At 30.2% G+C, this 17334-nt stretch overlaps 1 protein-coding gene and 1 long non-coding RNA gene across 2 annotated transcripts in view; one reads left to right on the top strand and one right to left on the bottom strand.

Annotated features, from left to right (window-relative positions):
- Positions 1 to 7405: 7405 nt before the first annotated feature.
- On the top strand, positions 7406 to 14232 carry LOC122577341. The gene is made up of 3 exons (XR_006320219.1): positions 7406 to 7488; positions 7597 to 7852; positions 8507 to 14232. It is a non-coding gene; the product is annotated as an uncharacterized LOC122577341 (long non-coding RNA).
- Positions 7429 to 17334, bottom strand: part of LOC122577332 — a 39815-nt gene continuing 29909 nt past the window's right edge. Inside the window, exon 14 of the mRNA XM_043748618.1 lies at positions 7429 to 7478. Coding sequence (XP_043604553.1) covers positions 7444 to 7478 — 35 coding nt within the window. The 3' untranslated portion in view covers positions 7429 to 7443. The remainder of the gene's footprint in view (positions 7479 to 17334) is intronic.

A 17334-nucleotide genomic window follows, 5' to 3' on the forward strand; every position in this document is an offset into this window, starting at 1 on the left:
ATATGATAACCTGAATTATCATTTAATATTCTTATCTATTTTGAATCGGTTTTAAATGTACATGATCTAAAACTTTTACGATGTAACCTAAAAAATAAATATTTATTCAAACACGTAAAACAAACATATTTTCACGCATAGATACGTATGAAAGAAATTTAATGAAGATAATAATTTTTTAAATGATTTTTAATCATTTTTTATAATAAATTTTTTCAACGCATTCCTTAAATAGTAAATGAGAGATATAAAATATAAGTTTCCTTCCTTCCTTTCCAATTCCTCCTTGATATTATTGTATATTATATGTTATATAATATTATATATTAAGAAGCAATGTAGAAAGTCAACTAATATTCATTTCTATCTATAATTTTAATTAAACTGAAACGTAAAAACTACCACACTGTGACAAGGATAGTAAATTATGCCAAAACACACATAATATATAAACAATATGAGCAGCCTATTAAATTATCACAAAAATATTTCAAAGTGATAAATTTGTGTTATCTCATATTTTCACGGATAATATTTTCTTGGAAACTGTTTCTAATGGATTACTGATTTTGATTTCTGATTTGAAAAATTTGAAGATATTTGCATAGAATGCACATAATATGCAAAAATATATAAGATATCCAAAATACAGTATTCATTATAATGTGTGGGAAATAAACCTTTATTTAAATTCCATTTCTTTAGTCATATTTACAAATACATGAACTTGCATAAACGCCCATACTCTAATTATTAAATATTGTTATACCCTAAAAGTAACAGAAACAAAATTCAAAAACTAAAATTTTTACATATGTTACATATATATTATATATATTATTTATTACATAAATATTATAATTAATTATAACTTTGCGATTTATTATTTACAACTTATTTACAAATTTATTATTATTTACAATTTATTATGCAACATATTATAATATAAATATTATTATTAAATATTACTATATAACAAATATTATGTTATATGTATAATATAAATGTAATATAATAAAATATTAATATTGTATAACATTATGTGACATTATATTATATTATATAATGTTATATTATATTTATAATATATTTATTTTTATATATTTTTAAAAATATATTTTGGATAATATTTTTTCATAAAACATTACTTAAATGCAAATCTTTGGTACAGCTTATATCAATTTTTGGACCCATTCACTTGTCTTTGTTTTATTTAGATTTTGGTTCATTGCCAGTGTGGGGGACGTGGGCCAACTGCATCAAATAAAATCACGACGAGTATAAAATCAGTGTCAGGTTGATACGAATTATGTGCATACTACTATATGTCACATATATACATACATCCCGTGATACGTATATTCAATCCGAACATTTTTTTACTATAAACATAACATATATGCAAGCACATTAAAGCTTCGTCCGAATGATGATGATTCAAAAGCCAAGGCAATTTCATCAAGTTACTGATAAAATGGTAAATTTGTTAAATATATAGCATCCATTTCCGATGAAATCATATGGGGTATGCCGAGCTTGTCTGCATTAAAAATAACGCTGTCAAGGTTGAAGTGTAAATGACTAGCATTCAATACTACATAAGCATATCAATATGGTTAGTGTTAAGTAATTGCATTAGATAGTCTACTTAATTGATTGATACTGTGGAGTATGTATTAGATATTTTAATAAATTATATAGTACAGTGCAATTTAGTTAAGATAAAATAGTAATGAATATTAATGAATACAATAGGAGATTGTAATAAATGTGAACCATAATTGTAACCCATTAACTTGTATTTCTATCAATATTTACTAACATTGGGATGACTAATCTGTAATGTACGTATATAGGTTTTTATATACTAATAAAATTATTAAATCAAAATATTAAAATGAAATAAAACTTAAATGTTTAAATGCCTAAATTTTGTAATTGAATAAACAGATGTTTATAATTCAAGTGATAGGATGAAAATAAATAGGTACATATAATTTTATTTCTGTTTCAATGAAAACATCAATTAGGTCAAAAATGTGAACATGGTTTTAGTAATTGCAAAAACAGAAAACTTAAAACCCATCGTTTTGACGTGTTAAATAAATTAAAGTAATAATATTCTAAAAAATTATTTGTATTCTTCCAAAATGTAGTAGATATCTTTATTCGTTTGAACAAAAAAATATCTGCCCTAATTAATCATTCAGTAATTCATATGTGAAGTGAAGTAAACCGTATGATGCAAGAATATCGTTAAATCATAAACTTATTATTTTTGCTGGAAACATGAATAATATCATAACAGTAAAAATATGATTTACTGATTAAAAAATTTTCCAAATTTCTATTAAAATGAAGAATATGTTATTTATTAATAAGTAATAACTTAGCTATTAAGATCGTTTAAAAATTTCTATAAAGTAAATATAATTTTAGAAAAAACAGTTTACTTTCACAAAATATGAAAGAAAGTAAAAAAAGTGAAAACATTATTATTAATCTTATTGCACAACAAAAATGCATTAGATTTGTACGTAATTATCAAGTCTATATAAAAGAGAACGAAGTTTATTTATTCTATGTTAGTATACGCATATATTATAGTAACTTTTCTATCTTATTTTTCATTCTGTTTGATAAATGTATCTCATTCATGATATCAGAGTCATAAGCAAGAATTAAACCCAAATTATGACGTTTGCAACGATTAGAGTTCACACACAGAAGGTTAATGACTTCGTATACACATACAAACTTATTTAGTTTACCATCTATTACAAATAAAATTGATGCTTACTGACATCGTGAGGCAATGAAGAATGAGAACACACCTTGAGTATTACTACATAACCAATTACTACATAACCTATAACATACAACCAATATAAAATATGTAAAAAGTAAAAATTGAAAAATTCACTTTTTAATTTAAAATATTAAATATTGCACTACATTTTAATACTTCTAATAATTCTTGTGAAATTAAAAAGTATTATTATGCCAAAACAACATCCTTCAAAATTAATCTCATGTCACAATTATTTCAGATACAAATTCTCTTTTTCTCCTGATTCTTCTTTCAAAATAAAATTATTGCAAATATATAAAATATCAAGATTGTTATACAAAACAGCATATAGGTATATAATATAACTGTAAAATGCTACAGTATATATAACTTGTAGAAATTTATAGATACAGAATTATGTATCAAGAATTATTTCTAATATAGCATAATATAAAACTATATCTTACAACGAATTAAATGCAATTTTATCAAATTTTTAGTGTCATATTTATACATTAATTTAACGGAATGTCTGCGACTATTTAGTAATTGTATTTGATAATTAATAAATAAAATAATAAAAATAAATTGTATTTGATAATTCGATAATTTAGTAATGTAGTTGGTTTAGTTTATGCCTTATAGAACGCAACTAGGGCTTTAATATTTATTACCGTATGCAATTGTTAAATCGAATAAGGAGATGCAATATTCAATATAATTTCTGTGCCGAGTAAAAGATATTTTGTTCATATTATGTTGCTGCTGAGCGACAGACATTTCTGATGAAATTACAGAAAGTTGTGTAGTCAGTGACTAGTTTGCAATATAAAAATGTATATTGTACATAAATATATGTCATTCGAATGCAGGGCCGGCACTGCATATAACGAATATTCTATGTACCTCTTCATGAATTTTGCGATATGCATCAAAAAGCTGGGAAAATAATAGCGATCAAAGAAATTATTAGTTAAGATATTAAAATCATTAAAAGAAAAATCTATATAAGAAAAAACTATATACATATAAATAAACTATATACATGTTTATACTTAAATGTATATATGCACTATAATTAAGTTATGATTATATATAGAACTGAGTAGTTTTATAAGACAAAAAATAAAAAAACAGAAGACTTGCGATTTATAAAATATAAACATATGAAATGTGTGTGTGTAATTAATATGCTAGAATGTCACTTTTCTTAGCAATTATATATCAATATCTTCACTTTTCTTAAAAATTTAATATTATGTTTATTGTTACGTCGCGTAGGATATCTGCGCGCCATCCCTCGCTACCTGGCAGCCAACGGTCAACCTACAGCCATCCCGATTCTCAATAGACGCAATGACCCACCATAAAGACATTAGCCTTTAGCTGCATTGTCTCCACAAATGTTTGCCAGTCTAATTGCATGTCTGGAGAATTCTCTAATTCGAGAAATATTTGCAGTTTATGGCGGGGTCTTGGAAAGGTCCTTGAGTTTATTAGGCGCTCTTAAAAATCACGGAGAAAGTGGACAGTCATCAGACGGGAAAAACCCAACACATGTTCATCATAAAAGGCTGTTTTTCGGTCGAAGGACACACCCACAGCAAGGTTTCCTCCGAGACACCTTAAGGGCAGCTCAGCAGTCGAGTTCAGTTTCTCACTCTCTCCAAATCAGTCCCATTCCGACTCCAATTCCGAGTCCAGCACTCTCGAGCGAGTGCTCAAGCAGTCATCAACAGTTCTACACTTATTCAACACGAGTTTCATACCTTAAATCAGTCATTTATTTCACTTATATATACGCATCGGCGTAACTATTTTTCTTATATAAAGTTGTTGGAATAAACACTATTCTATACCTGCTAATTCAGTGTAATTTCAGTTGAACCACCCCTATTGTCGTAACAGAAATCAGGGGATCGATCATTTCGTGGCGTCGATTATTTAATCGTAACGGGAATTTACGACTCCCGTTGACGTGCCTTCTCGCGATCGCGTCTCTCCGCGAATGGTCGACGAAACATTTATATTAGCTATTTATTTAGTTTACTTGAAAATATATCTTTATTACTCTTTCCTGATAAATAAAATTTCAATTACTATCGAGACGTATGTTGTATATAATATTTATATTTAAGTCATTATTTTTTTCTCATAGTTTTATATTTAATATTTTTAACATACCTGTAAATATAAGCTATAATTTTTTTAATTGTATTTCATTTCCATATATTGTCATATACAGTATACATAGAATTATGAAATATTAAAATGTAAAAATGTCAATTAATTGATTAAATTTGAACAAAGTAATTAATCATCATATATTTTTAATGATATATTATACAATGCCATATTACATAATGTGTCATTGAACTGATGCTACTTTCAACTTAAGAGAAAGAGAGAGGGAGGAGGGAGACAGCGTATATGTAAATAGATATTTTATTTTTTTTAATCAAATATTATTCCTAAAAATATATTAATCTATTTACAATATCTTTATTAATATACACAGTTTCTTAACATTTTAGTATTTGATACTCTTTCCTTTATCAAAACATCAGGTGGCGATATTGCTGATGATTAATGATTGGGAATCAATTATCTGATCTCCAAAATTAATTCATTTGGCCTTTAAACATCGCATCATTGTATTTCTTTGTTAGAAAACTTTGAAGGAAAAATATCAAATTTATAACATAATAGAAATCAAAATAAGTATATAAAATATCTTTCATAATAAAATGAAAGAAAGTGAATCCTATTCGTAATTCACAAAAATAAAAATAAGCAACACTTTGAAGTGGTATTAAAATGAATATTATTACTAAAATATTATTATTGTGTATTGTACTTGCATAGTATTATTAAAATAAATTATATTATTAAAGTAAATGTGTCACCAATCTGTCTATGTGCTCTATCGAAATATAGCAATTTGATGCTATTTCATATTTTTATTATAGTCCTTTTGATGAAGCATATTTATGATCCCATATTGATATAATATCTTTCGTTATAACTATCAATATAAATATGAAATATTTCCTGTTACATATGAAACATAAATACTTTTCATTATAGAAAGACCTAGTGACGGTAATGAATCGTGAATTTAAAGTATTAACAAATTAATACAAACATATGAAAAAGTTATTTTTTAGGCATACATAATACAACTGGCCTGTTGCAATTGAAAAACTGTTTCGTTAAATTAATTTTTTATCCACAAAGTAACGAACCTGTGTAATGAAAACTTTGAATGATGCAATTTATAACCTATGCGAATAATCAATACTTAAAGTGAAAGTTATGGCTTTTTGCGCTTTGACATTGTCTCTATGCTCAGTTTATTTTCATTGTCATAAAATACATTAATACCTTAATACCTGAATTCAAAGTTTAAATATTTTATTTTACGCTTCAGATTCTTACGAGCCTGGGCTTCGACCAGCGTGAAAGGCAAATGCGTGAAGTAAGGTTACGCTACGTCTTAACTGCATATCGCATCGTAAAGCCGACAAGCCAACCGACCTACCAACACAATACTAAACAAACATAGCATTTTCAATGGTCGCGTGCCAGCAGTGTTAGCAGGTATACGATATACGGTCAAACCCGACGCCGCGTCAGGGAGCCACTAGGATTATTGTTCGCGAGGACAAAGTTGATGAGTAATCAGGAAGCCTTTAGAATAGAATCATTTGCGGACGAACCTGAAACTAAGTCACGGAAATTACGTGCTGAACATAATGCGAAATCGGGAAGCTGCAAGATGCAAACGAACTTGATACAAGATCACCTGATAAAAATCGACGCAATTCGAACGCCAAAGTCGTATCGTGTGGATACATTCAACTATGTGATAAAGGATTGCGGGCTTAAATGTTAGAGTTTAAATAATTATACTCGAATTGATGCAGAAACATAGATATGTGTATTGTAATTAAATGATAGTTACAAATATGTGTATGTTGCGAATAAGTGAGTGTGATTATGTGTTATCTTCCTTTTTTCGGCACACGATTACGACGCATTGGAATTTTTCTATGACTAAGGGCAGCCTGTAGAAATTTCGAACAGAACTTAGGTTATCTTGCGGATTGTGTAGGGTCAACGTTGATATAAAGAAAGCTTTAGTCGGATTTCACTATACTAGCTCTTAACCCCTTAACCTACGATTTACGTTCGAGAATTTTGGGCCGAAAACAAGCTCGCGCAGCCTTCGAGCCATTCGCACTTGTGTAGTACGTACCAAGAGCGATGCCCGTAATATTTACGATTGGTCCGATCATCTATTACGGGCTATGCCCGTAATATTTACGTTTGGCCCGATCATCGTACTACGGGTTATGTCAGTAGTTGTAGGTTCAGGGGTTAATGAACACAATGCGAAGCAACTTTTCATAACGTTCTATCCGAGGAGCTTAATTTTTCGAAAAGTGGAATTATCGAAATTCTGGTGGGGGTGGATCAAAGAGTTTATTTTACGTTTTACGTTTATAATCCTTCAAAATTGCCAGGGACAGTACCTTCCAGATGTTCATCAGAATTACTCAAAACTGTTATTCTAGCGTAACCGCAATTGTGTCCCATTGTATAGATAAATGTTTGAAAATAAAGGCGTTTCTGTTTCCGTTTCATAGAATTCAAAAAGTGCAGTTGGAGGCCAGATATTCTCCGTCTGTAACAAGGTTATCAAAAGAAAAATACTTTATTTTCTGTTTCACTTCATGTAAAGTACTATTTTATTTAAATTTGATACCACTTTATTTGATCTGTAAAACTATTATTTAAAATAGGATTTCAGATATTTGTTCTCTACATTTTGTCCAACTCTGACTCTATTCGTATCTACATACGGTCATGTTCGTGCTCGAAGAATGTTAAAAAGAAAATTGTATGTTTCGCCATATACGCAGGTTGCGACAGAGGGAAATTACATCCATTAGCAAATTTTTTATATTTGCTCAATTACGACTAGACCAGCTCATAAATAATGATTACGTAACAGTAAAAGTAACCATCGATAGTACCGGAATATACCATATATATACGGTATGTATTAATTCGAATGTACTTACCTGATAATTTCAAGTCTAAAGTTACGATACATAAAGGTTCCATGATTTCGAAGGGGAAATTTTATTTATTAGATCAAATTCCCTTGTCAACTTCCACTTTTTAAATGGAAATTATATTTTTTCTTCAGATTCTTATTCTACGGGGAAAAAAGAAAATATTTTTATATGGGATATTTTTTTATCAGACCATCTTTTATAGATTTCATCTTAAAAAGATATTTAATTAAAATAAAAATTTATTTCCGTTTCACTATTTCCAAAGTAGAAGATGGAAAATTAAGTGATACAAACCAAATTTCTTTAATTTTTCTAATTACCGTCGAATTATGAAGTAAAACAAATAACAATTCCACCTTTTTACATTACTTTTTTATTACATAAAGAATCATAATAATTTTGCACAATCTTCATAAAAGATTTTCAAAATATTCTCCATTTTATGCTAGACGATAGTAGAATATGTTTTCAAAATCAGAAAAGTGAAAATAGAATTGAAAGGAAATTGATATTCAAATAACATTGAAGATGCCTAACAAATAAAAAATAAATGGGATAATGGAAATAGTTAGATTTCAACTATTCACATAAACACTGTGTATAGGGTATTCATCACAAATTATTATCATAGGTTAACGCCGGACTGAACAGGAAGAGATAGGCGAAGAAGTAATGATAGTTGAGGAAGGGGGGATTATAACACCAGAACAGGTAACGAGGGAAGTATGTACAGGGTGTACAAAAAGTAAGTGTAAGACTACAATAGAATGATTTTACACCTCTAAATCGGTGAAGGTTTGTAAACAAAATTTTGTGCAAAATTGATTTTCAAAGACAATCCTTTTTTATTGCATTGTATTCTTCCCATTACGAAGATGAAAAGTATCAAAAGAATCATAGGTAGCAACTCAACTGTTTCTTTAGAAAACAATGTTGAAATTTTAATTCTTCTGAAATTGAATTTATTCATCACATTTATACATTTATATTCACATTTAATAAGAAAGTAGTATGCTATTTACGAAGGAACAAGAAATTACAGATTACGTCGTGAAATACAGTGAGTCTTATTAATATTTGGGCACTATAGTATTCTATCTACTACTAATCTGTAGATTTGAACATAATTAAATTAACGCACTTTTTGTTTTTATCGTAATAAAACATGTATTCTTCTTACGCAAATTTTATTTACTTAAACTAAATAATTTGTGGCATAACAAATAATATATTAGGAAATGTATTAATCGTTTGTAATGTGTGTACTAAATGTATTATTTCGCAAAAATATTCGAACATTTAATTTTCTACAATGATTTTACATAAGAAACACATATATATTATATGAATTTTTTAAATGTCAATACCTTCTTGGATAGTCTTTTGTTTTATTACATGTTGTAATCGATTTGGCATGTATGTTATAATTTTTTGTAAATAATTTTGCATGATACACTTACATTCTTCTAATAATTTTTGTTTTAATTCTTCCTTTGACGTTGTCACATAGGAGATACAAGAAATCACTAAATTAACTGGTCACCAGTGATTGATTCGCGTCGTAGTTCGAACGTTCATAAATCAGGAAATAAATTCGGAGCTTTAGATATGATAGTGAAGTTTATTCAATCCAACAGAATAACGGCTCAGAGTGTGACAGAGTGTGTACGATTCAGTGTCTTGCAATACAATGTCGCGTGCTGATTTTGGGAGCGTTTTTATGTGTTACGGTTTGGGCCCTCTGGAGGGGCTGCCTTCGGTCGCAGGTCAGAAGCGCCCACTTTTCCACTGTCATCTGGTCACGGTCCTTTGCGTCTGCAGGATGTTTCTTCTTTGACACAGGGCCATCTAATTGTCATCTTATAATCCCGTGACAACGTAATTGGTCTCTTCACTCTTCACAATCAATTAAGGTAGGAATTATTGGGAACTACATTATTCGTCTTGTTAATTTGTCATTGCAGATAACAAGTACAACATGTTTGCAATTTCTACGCTTCAATCTCCTAAGCGAATTACATGAAATTACTATATATCACGAACCGGTTCGCCAATTTTTGAACGTAATTTATGAGCTGGTCATCGTGGACAGAATTCAGACTTGTTCTTCACATGCAACCTCTTTGTTCGTGAGATTTAAGGGCAGTGAATCTTTTTCTGTGAAAGAAGGAATTGTTTACGGTACAAGTAAACAAATTACATCCGTTGAACAATTACAATTTCCGATTGAATATGGTTTTTGCCGTACAAAGTCAATACGTATTTTAAGAGGTAACCTGATGGAAATATCAAAGAGAAGAGGAAAGAAAAAGTAAAGAAAGAAAAATATGGAATATATAGGGTACTTAACCTAACTTGATCGGCTTAAGTATCTCGGTTATTTTTTATGATGGAGAAAAATACCAGAAGAAGAGAATATTCGGTACGAAAGAGCAAATGTGATAATGGACAAAAAAATTTTCTCAAGATCAATACTTCGAAGACCTTGAAATCTCGAAAAAAAGTGACCTCGAGAAATTTTTTTTTGCCTATCACTACACTTGTCTCTTCGAACTGAATATTCTTTTTCTTTGATATTTTTTCCTATCCTAAGAAATAAGAGAGATATTTAAAATGGTCAAGTTAGATGAAATACAATACAAGATCATGTACAATAGAAGATCTCATGCACCCACGTGCAATAATAGATCGTATTAAATTTATGTTGCATTTCGCAAAATATTCTACCAATTTCCATCGTTAAGGTAATCTAATTGTAAATAGTTTATGTAACATTTTGTTGCCACCTATAACCGTGACTATTTTGTTTATGCTTTATACCAGTAATATTTCTAAAATGTGGTATTTCTTATGTCAAAATACAATCTTCTGTTAAGTTCGTAGTAAGATTATATCACACGTTTTTTCGTAATGTAATAAATTAAAAATCAGAATTAATTGATAACGAACGTCTTAAATATCAAATAAACAATACTATCAAAGCATTGTTAATAATATTCTGTGATATATTTATAAAGATTGCTAACTTCTTGATAGGACGTTTACCACAAATTATTAAATTTATATAATTATACTGAAGATAAACCATAACTAATTTACAGAAATAATAAGCTAATTTACATAATAAATATGTTTCAAATAACTTCAATTTTAAAAAATAATAAACATAACTTTTGGCCATCATCTAACGTCTTACTTAATTATTAATAATATTAGTTTTATTTAGTCTATTATTTTCTTTCACTATAATAATAATATTCTTTCTCTATTTATCAATCGATTTTGTTTATTTCAATAAATATGTTTTATGTCAGATCATGCAAATGTGGAAATTAATATAAATAAATAATAATGAAGAGATAGAAGAAACATATTTGAATTTTCACGATAAGAAATAGAAAGTAAGATAAGATAATGTATGCTAGTTTGCAAAAGCAAAAGTACACGTATTTTTAAAATCGAAGATGATAAGATCTACATCGTGACAGGCAATTGTGAAATAACTTGCGCATTTGAAATGCATACATTAACTGTTATCGTGACTCGGTTGCTTTATGATAAGAAATTACTATATTTAATATCATGTGTTGCACACTTTACTCTCTAATGCGGTATCTTGAAACAAATAATGGGAACTGCAGGAAGTGATGAACCGAGTTTGAATTAGTGCTTTCTGCTCCGATAGTCTCCTTCTTCAATTATTAATTATAATTATTTATAGCATAGTTACGATTATTTAATTAGGTCAACCAAATGGAAATATGTTGTGATATGATCTATCAAATAAAATAAATTCTTTTATGTCAAACTTACTTTTACTAGAAATTTCTATTTAGTTACTTTTACTTAGAATTGTTGTCAAAGGGATATTCAATAAAGCAAACTTACGTTGCAGAATATGATTAATATATTTTTAAATTGGTTGTGTTGCGTCCGGTGACTCTTTATGTAACCCAGAATCCATCCCTCCGTCAAGGTGACCACTAGCTGTGCAAATATAGTTAGGGCCCTTACTTGTTATAAAATATATTCAAGTCGAGATGTTCCTTATTGTTATTGCTATTGAAACCGCGATGAATCACTCAAATAATACCAGTAATTTACAGAACATCCCATCAGACCTTAACGCTTTTCTACTGAGTCCACAGAGCGCCATATCGAACAAATCTCTGATCTCAAACTTCTCCCTGGAGTTGCCCTCGCCTCCAACGAAGTCAGTGCACTCACCAATATCGAACCAAGCTCCAATCACGGATGCCACGACGCCCAACATCCCTTTATCAACTATGACACCCAGCACAAGCAAGCCGAAAGAAAGATGAGAACGAGAAGCTCGTACTAACTCAAAACACTATCAAAGATCTGATATTTCGGAGTCTCACTATCGAAATCTTTCGGGAGATCAATTATCAGACTACGAAGAAATTTGGAACCCTCCAGAGCAATCAAACCGTTCCATCTGGCCTACCAGGTCCACCGATGAACTCGCCAGGAAGGACGAACCAGCGCATTCCTTGCACAGTCCCAGCATGGTGACACCTCCCAGAAACAAATTAGGCTTAATGCTGGCCAATTCAGAGCCTGCAAAACTACTTACCCAGCAACTGGTCTGTAAAACCAGAGTTTAGTCAGAACAGTCCGTTTTACGGGGAACCAGCTGACGCTATCGCACGCAAAGCGGCGATAATATCAAGAAGACCACGGCGGAACAGTCCAGCACCAGATAAACATCGACACAGTGAACCAGGATGGGTACAAACGCTAGCAGCTGTAAATTCTAATCTACCACATCCAATTGAATGGAAGGAATCTGAACAAACGGCAGATAAGATGCCTCTGATTTCTTCTTCGGCGGATAATTGGATCAAGAGACTCTGTTCTAACGAGACGAAGAAAAGTCCACGGGTCAAGCTAGTGCTACCATTAAGGATCATCACCAAGAAAACACGGTTCGGATGGATCGGCGGAGGGAGTCCTATCTCCCAATCAACGGTAAAGATCCTTCACGTCTCCACGTCGGATCTTCATATGAATCTTACTTGCTTTCATGAAATCGACGAGGTGTTCAACGACACTTCCTGGGTTGAAGTGTTCGACATTACCTGGGCTGAGCTGTTCGACACACTACCAGGTCCGAGGTGGTCCACGACACTTCCTGGGCCGTGGACTTCAACTGGAATTTTCTTGGCAACGACAGAGACAACGACGATCCAGACTACGAGGTAGACAATGTGCCCTCAATATCACGGCTCTTCGGCCGTGTCATCAAGTTCATCCTGGCGACGGCAGCAACATCCGGACGAACACAGTCAGATGGCAACGAGCATCCTGTATCGAGGCTTCAAGTGGCTCGCTTCACTACCGAGCCAGCCCAATTTAGCGGAATACGGCTAACTATCAATCGACAAGGAGTTTGATGGGAGATCCAATTAATTTTATCTTTAAAAAGCTTTTGATTGGTACCCTCTGAACGGGGGGAGGATGTTACGTCCGGTGTTATGTAACCCAGTATCCATCCTTCCTACATAATTTTTTAATACAATTGTACATATTAGACAATAAGCAAACTAGTTGTCATATCCTGTTATAAAAAAAGTAACATCTAAAAAAGATACAATTAACACTTTACAGTCCACAGTTAACGCTAGAGCTGAACTGTATCTATGTATAGCACAATTTGTCTTTAGCCATGCATATTTCATTGTTTTTCTGACCATGTTATAAGCATTGATATCTAAAAAACTGCTCAAAACCAGTAAAAAGAAAATAGCGTTTCATGTGGTTGGAACGACTCAGAAGGATTTTTTCTGTACAAAGCCATCAGAAAATTCAATCAGTAAAGGAAAGGTTAAAATTGCAGAATTAGCAGTAAATTGGCTTAAAATGTATTGGATAAAGTTAGAAAGGTCAAAACGCAACATTACAAGATTCAAATATGATTTTAACAAAGATGCAGAGTTCAATGTCATTAATAGTTAAGTGGCTAACAGATAGATCCAGTAGTTCTGAAAAATGTGGACCAACCTCTACAATATCCTATGGCAGTGTAGCAGATTTGTGACAAAAAGAGAGATGTGCTGATCCTGTTGAAATAAATTCCTTCCATCAAACACGGTTATTAAAAGGATTTCAGCATAAATTATGATAATGAGTGCTTGAATAGGTCTAACAAAAACTACATTATTTATCTTGATGATAATAACATTAAAATCTACACACTAGTAATAGTAGTCTCATATAATAAAATTTTGTTTAAATATAAATTTGATAGTATTAAGCATTTTCTTTTTATTTTCATAAGCCAAGCCGATTAACTGCCTTAATTATGCGAAAGTTGTAATAATATTAACAATTATTCTCAGCATACTATTCTATACATGTTGCACGCTGCTAGATAAAAATTACATTTATAATAATACATTCAACAATGTTTATTTAAGTTTATATTATGTACATTAATATACATTATGTATATATTTGTATTATGTATTATATACATATTATAGAAGCAATTTTGAAAGACAATAAATATAACCACATCAATTTTGTCTACTTTTTATTTTGTGAGGTTAACCGATTTAGCAAATGAGCAGCTCATATGTGCATGAACGCATTTTATGTTCTCGATTACAAGTCTGCAACAAGTCTTCATATTGCAATATATTAGGTTGGCAACTAAGTGATTGCGGATTTTGTCAATACCACCTAATGACAAAATCCGCAATCACTTATTTGCCAACCCAATAGGTACTTCATTTCACCAGTAATTACTTGAACATTATAAACTCTAATCTTTCACAAATTTATTACCATGTTTACTTTTATACTACTGTCACTTATTACTAAGGATGAATGCATAATCGATACAGTTTATCTATTTCAAGGTTATTAAAAAAGTGAGAGAATTTCAGGAACAAAGCAATTCATGCAACCGATCGTTTCGTTACAATTTCATACATGAATGCAATGATTAGCTTAAAGCAAAGATATTTTTAAAAATTATATAATAAGTAATTCAATGATAATTACTTTTACCAATGATCAAACTAGTTGCAAATAATTGCTTACGCGGCACTAGACATTTTGTTTCCATCGACAGGTCAATAAAAATAAAATGAATATATTTAGAAGATATATCAATAAACGTATTGTTATTCAAAAATACTATTACTACTCACAATCAGCAAATTTTACGATATCGATGATTTATAGACCCAAAGATCCGCTGTGCGTAATACCAGCTATAAATCTTTGTCGTTCTATTGTCTACAATGATAGTTGCACGTATACTAAAATACATACAAAATGTAATTCTATCTTACGTGTACGATAATGTGTTGTAACGTACAAGTTTTTTTTTTGTTACTTAATTTGTACTTTGCAATTTGCCCAGATGGACATTTGGTAAATTTCTCTAACTTAATTGCTAAATAACGTGTAGATGGCTAACCTCAGCGGGATACCACCTTCGAGCTTTTTTTTTTATTGTTTGTTTTTTAATTTTACAATTTGTCCAGTCGGACATTAGGTAAAATGTTGTAACATGTGATTGAATAGCATGTGGATGGTTACCCCCAACCGGGTACCATCTTCGTGCTTTTTAGGTTATATCCTTTGTGAGATTAGCTGGGTGTTTCCCATCTTCCAGCTTGACTATTTTATTTCTTCAGTGAGGTCAGTGGAGTGTTTTCTTTTTAGTCTTTTTAACGTACAAATTGTCTCAGATTTTGCTTGTCAAACGGTAACAGCATATTCTGTGAGAAAAAGTAAGAAAGAAATATATACTATGTACAAGGTGTATAAAAAGTAAATGTAAAAATCACCTGTGGGTTGGAGGAGATTTGTAGAAAAAATTTCCTGCAAGATCGATCTTGAACATGATTTTTTATTGCCACGTATTCTACTCATCACGAGTAACCAAAATCTCAAAGGAACATGAGTCTCCTGGGGGAAAAATATTAAAATTTTAATAATTTTTAAATTCGCTTTGTTTACAACGTATTTACATTCTGCAGTCAAATGGAAGAAAAATAGCATTATTGTATTAGGTTGTCCGGAAAGTGTCTTTCTTTTACAGACACGTCTTTTACAACCATTATTTCCTTATAAAACGAAAGAAACTATTCAGACGACCTGTAGTATATCCCATATCTTCCTTTCCTTTCTTTCTTCTTTTCTTCCTTTTCTCTGTACACTTAAACATTTCATGTCGCATTTCTACATTTTCACTAAATTTCTTCTCATCATCACGTATTGACCTTTTATGGTAGAAATTACATTCAATCAGATGTAATTATTTAACTGATGTTATCTGTTCAAATTATAACATTGTTATGAGACGAAGTACCATCGCGCATAAAATAAACGAAGCGACGACTCTGCCGTGGTATAATTTCACGTGATACATTTAGAAAATGTGAGCGTAATAATCGCAAATATCTTGTTATCGATATAGACAAAAAGTTGGAGCCAATAATAAGACTCCCAATAATTCCTGACCATAAGTTTATGGTGAATCTTTCAACCATTGTATATGGATTTCTGTAAGCTCAAATCCTGGCATTTTGTCGATTGAGGATACTACAACTAGAGAAATTATTTTTGCTATCCGTAAATAATATACGATTTAAAAAGTGTGGAAAGTGTTAAAATTTATGCAGCATCCGATGATATAAACTTCGTCGAGAGCATAGTCATTTGGTTGGAGTGCTTGAACGCGGCGAATTTTATGATTGTAATTTTAATAATTGTAATAATAATTTGTAATTCTAATATTCATCGCATTGTCATGTGATTTATTTTGTATACGTCCAACAGTGGATAACCACAAGTAAAAGCGATAATTAACCTGTTCTTCTTATATTAATATTATATTATATATTAATAATATATAGTATATAATAGTATAATATTATATATAATATATATTAATAAAAATATATAATATATAATATAATTATTATAATATAATATAATGCATAATATAATAATATATAATATAATATTAATATAAGAAGAAAAGGTTAATATATAATATAATTATATATTAATTATATGTAATATTAATATGTAATTAATATTATATATAGTTACTATAATATGTAATTATAATATCATTATATTATTATAATATTAATATGTAATTAATATTATATATAATTAATATATAATTTATATTAATATATAATGTTAATATTAATTCTTGAACACAAAATTGTTAATAGCCGCTGAGAATCACACTTCTGTGTTCCATTCATTATTCCTATATTCTGATATATTTTACAAACTATTCTGCAATTTCCTGTTACTTTGGAAATAGCACGCTACATTTCCATTAAATGTAAATATAAATGGAAACACATTGTGGATGAAATTATGGTTCCTTTGGGACTTTTGTTCCTCGTGATGAGTAGAATACGTTGCATTAAAAAAATCTTGACATTGTAAATCATGCTGAAG

Source organism: Bombus pyrosoma, linkage group LG18 (genome assembly GCF_014825855.1).
Source record: "Bombus pyrosoma isolate SC7728 linkage group LG18, ASM1482585v1, whole genome shotgun sequence".
NCBI lineage: Eukaryota > Metazoa > Arthropoda > Insecta > Hymenoptera > Apidae > Bombus > Bombus pyrosoma.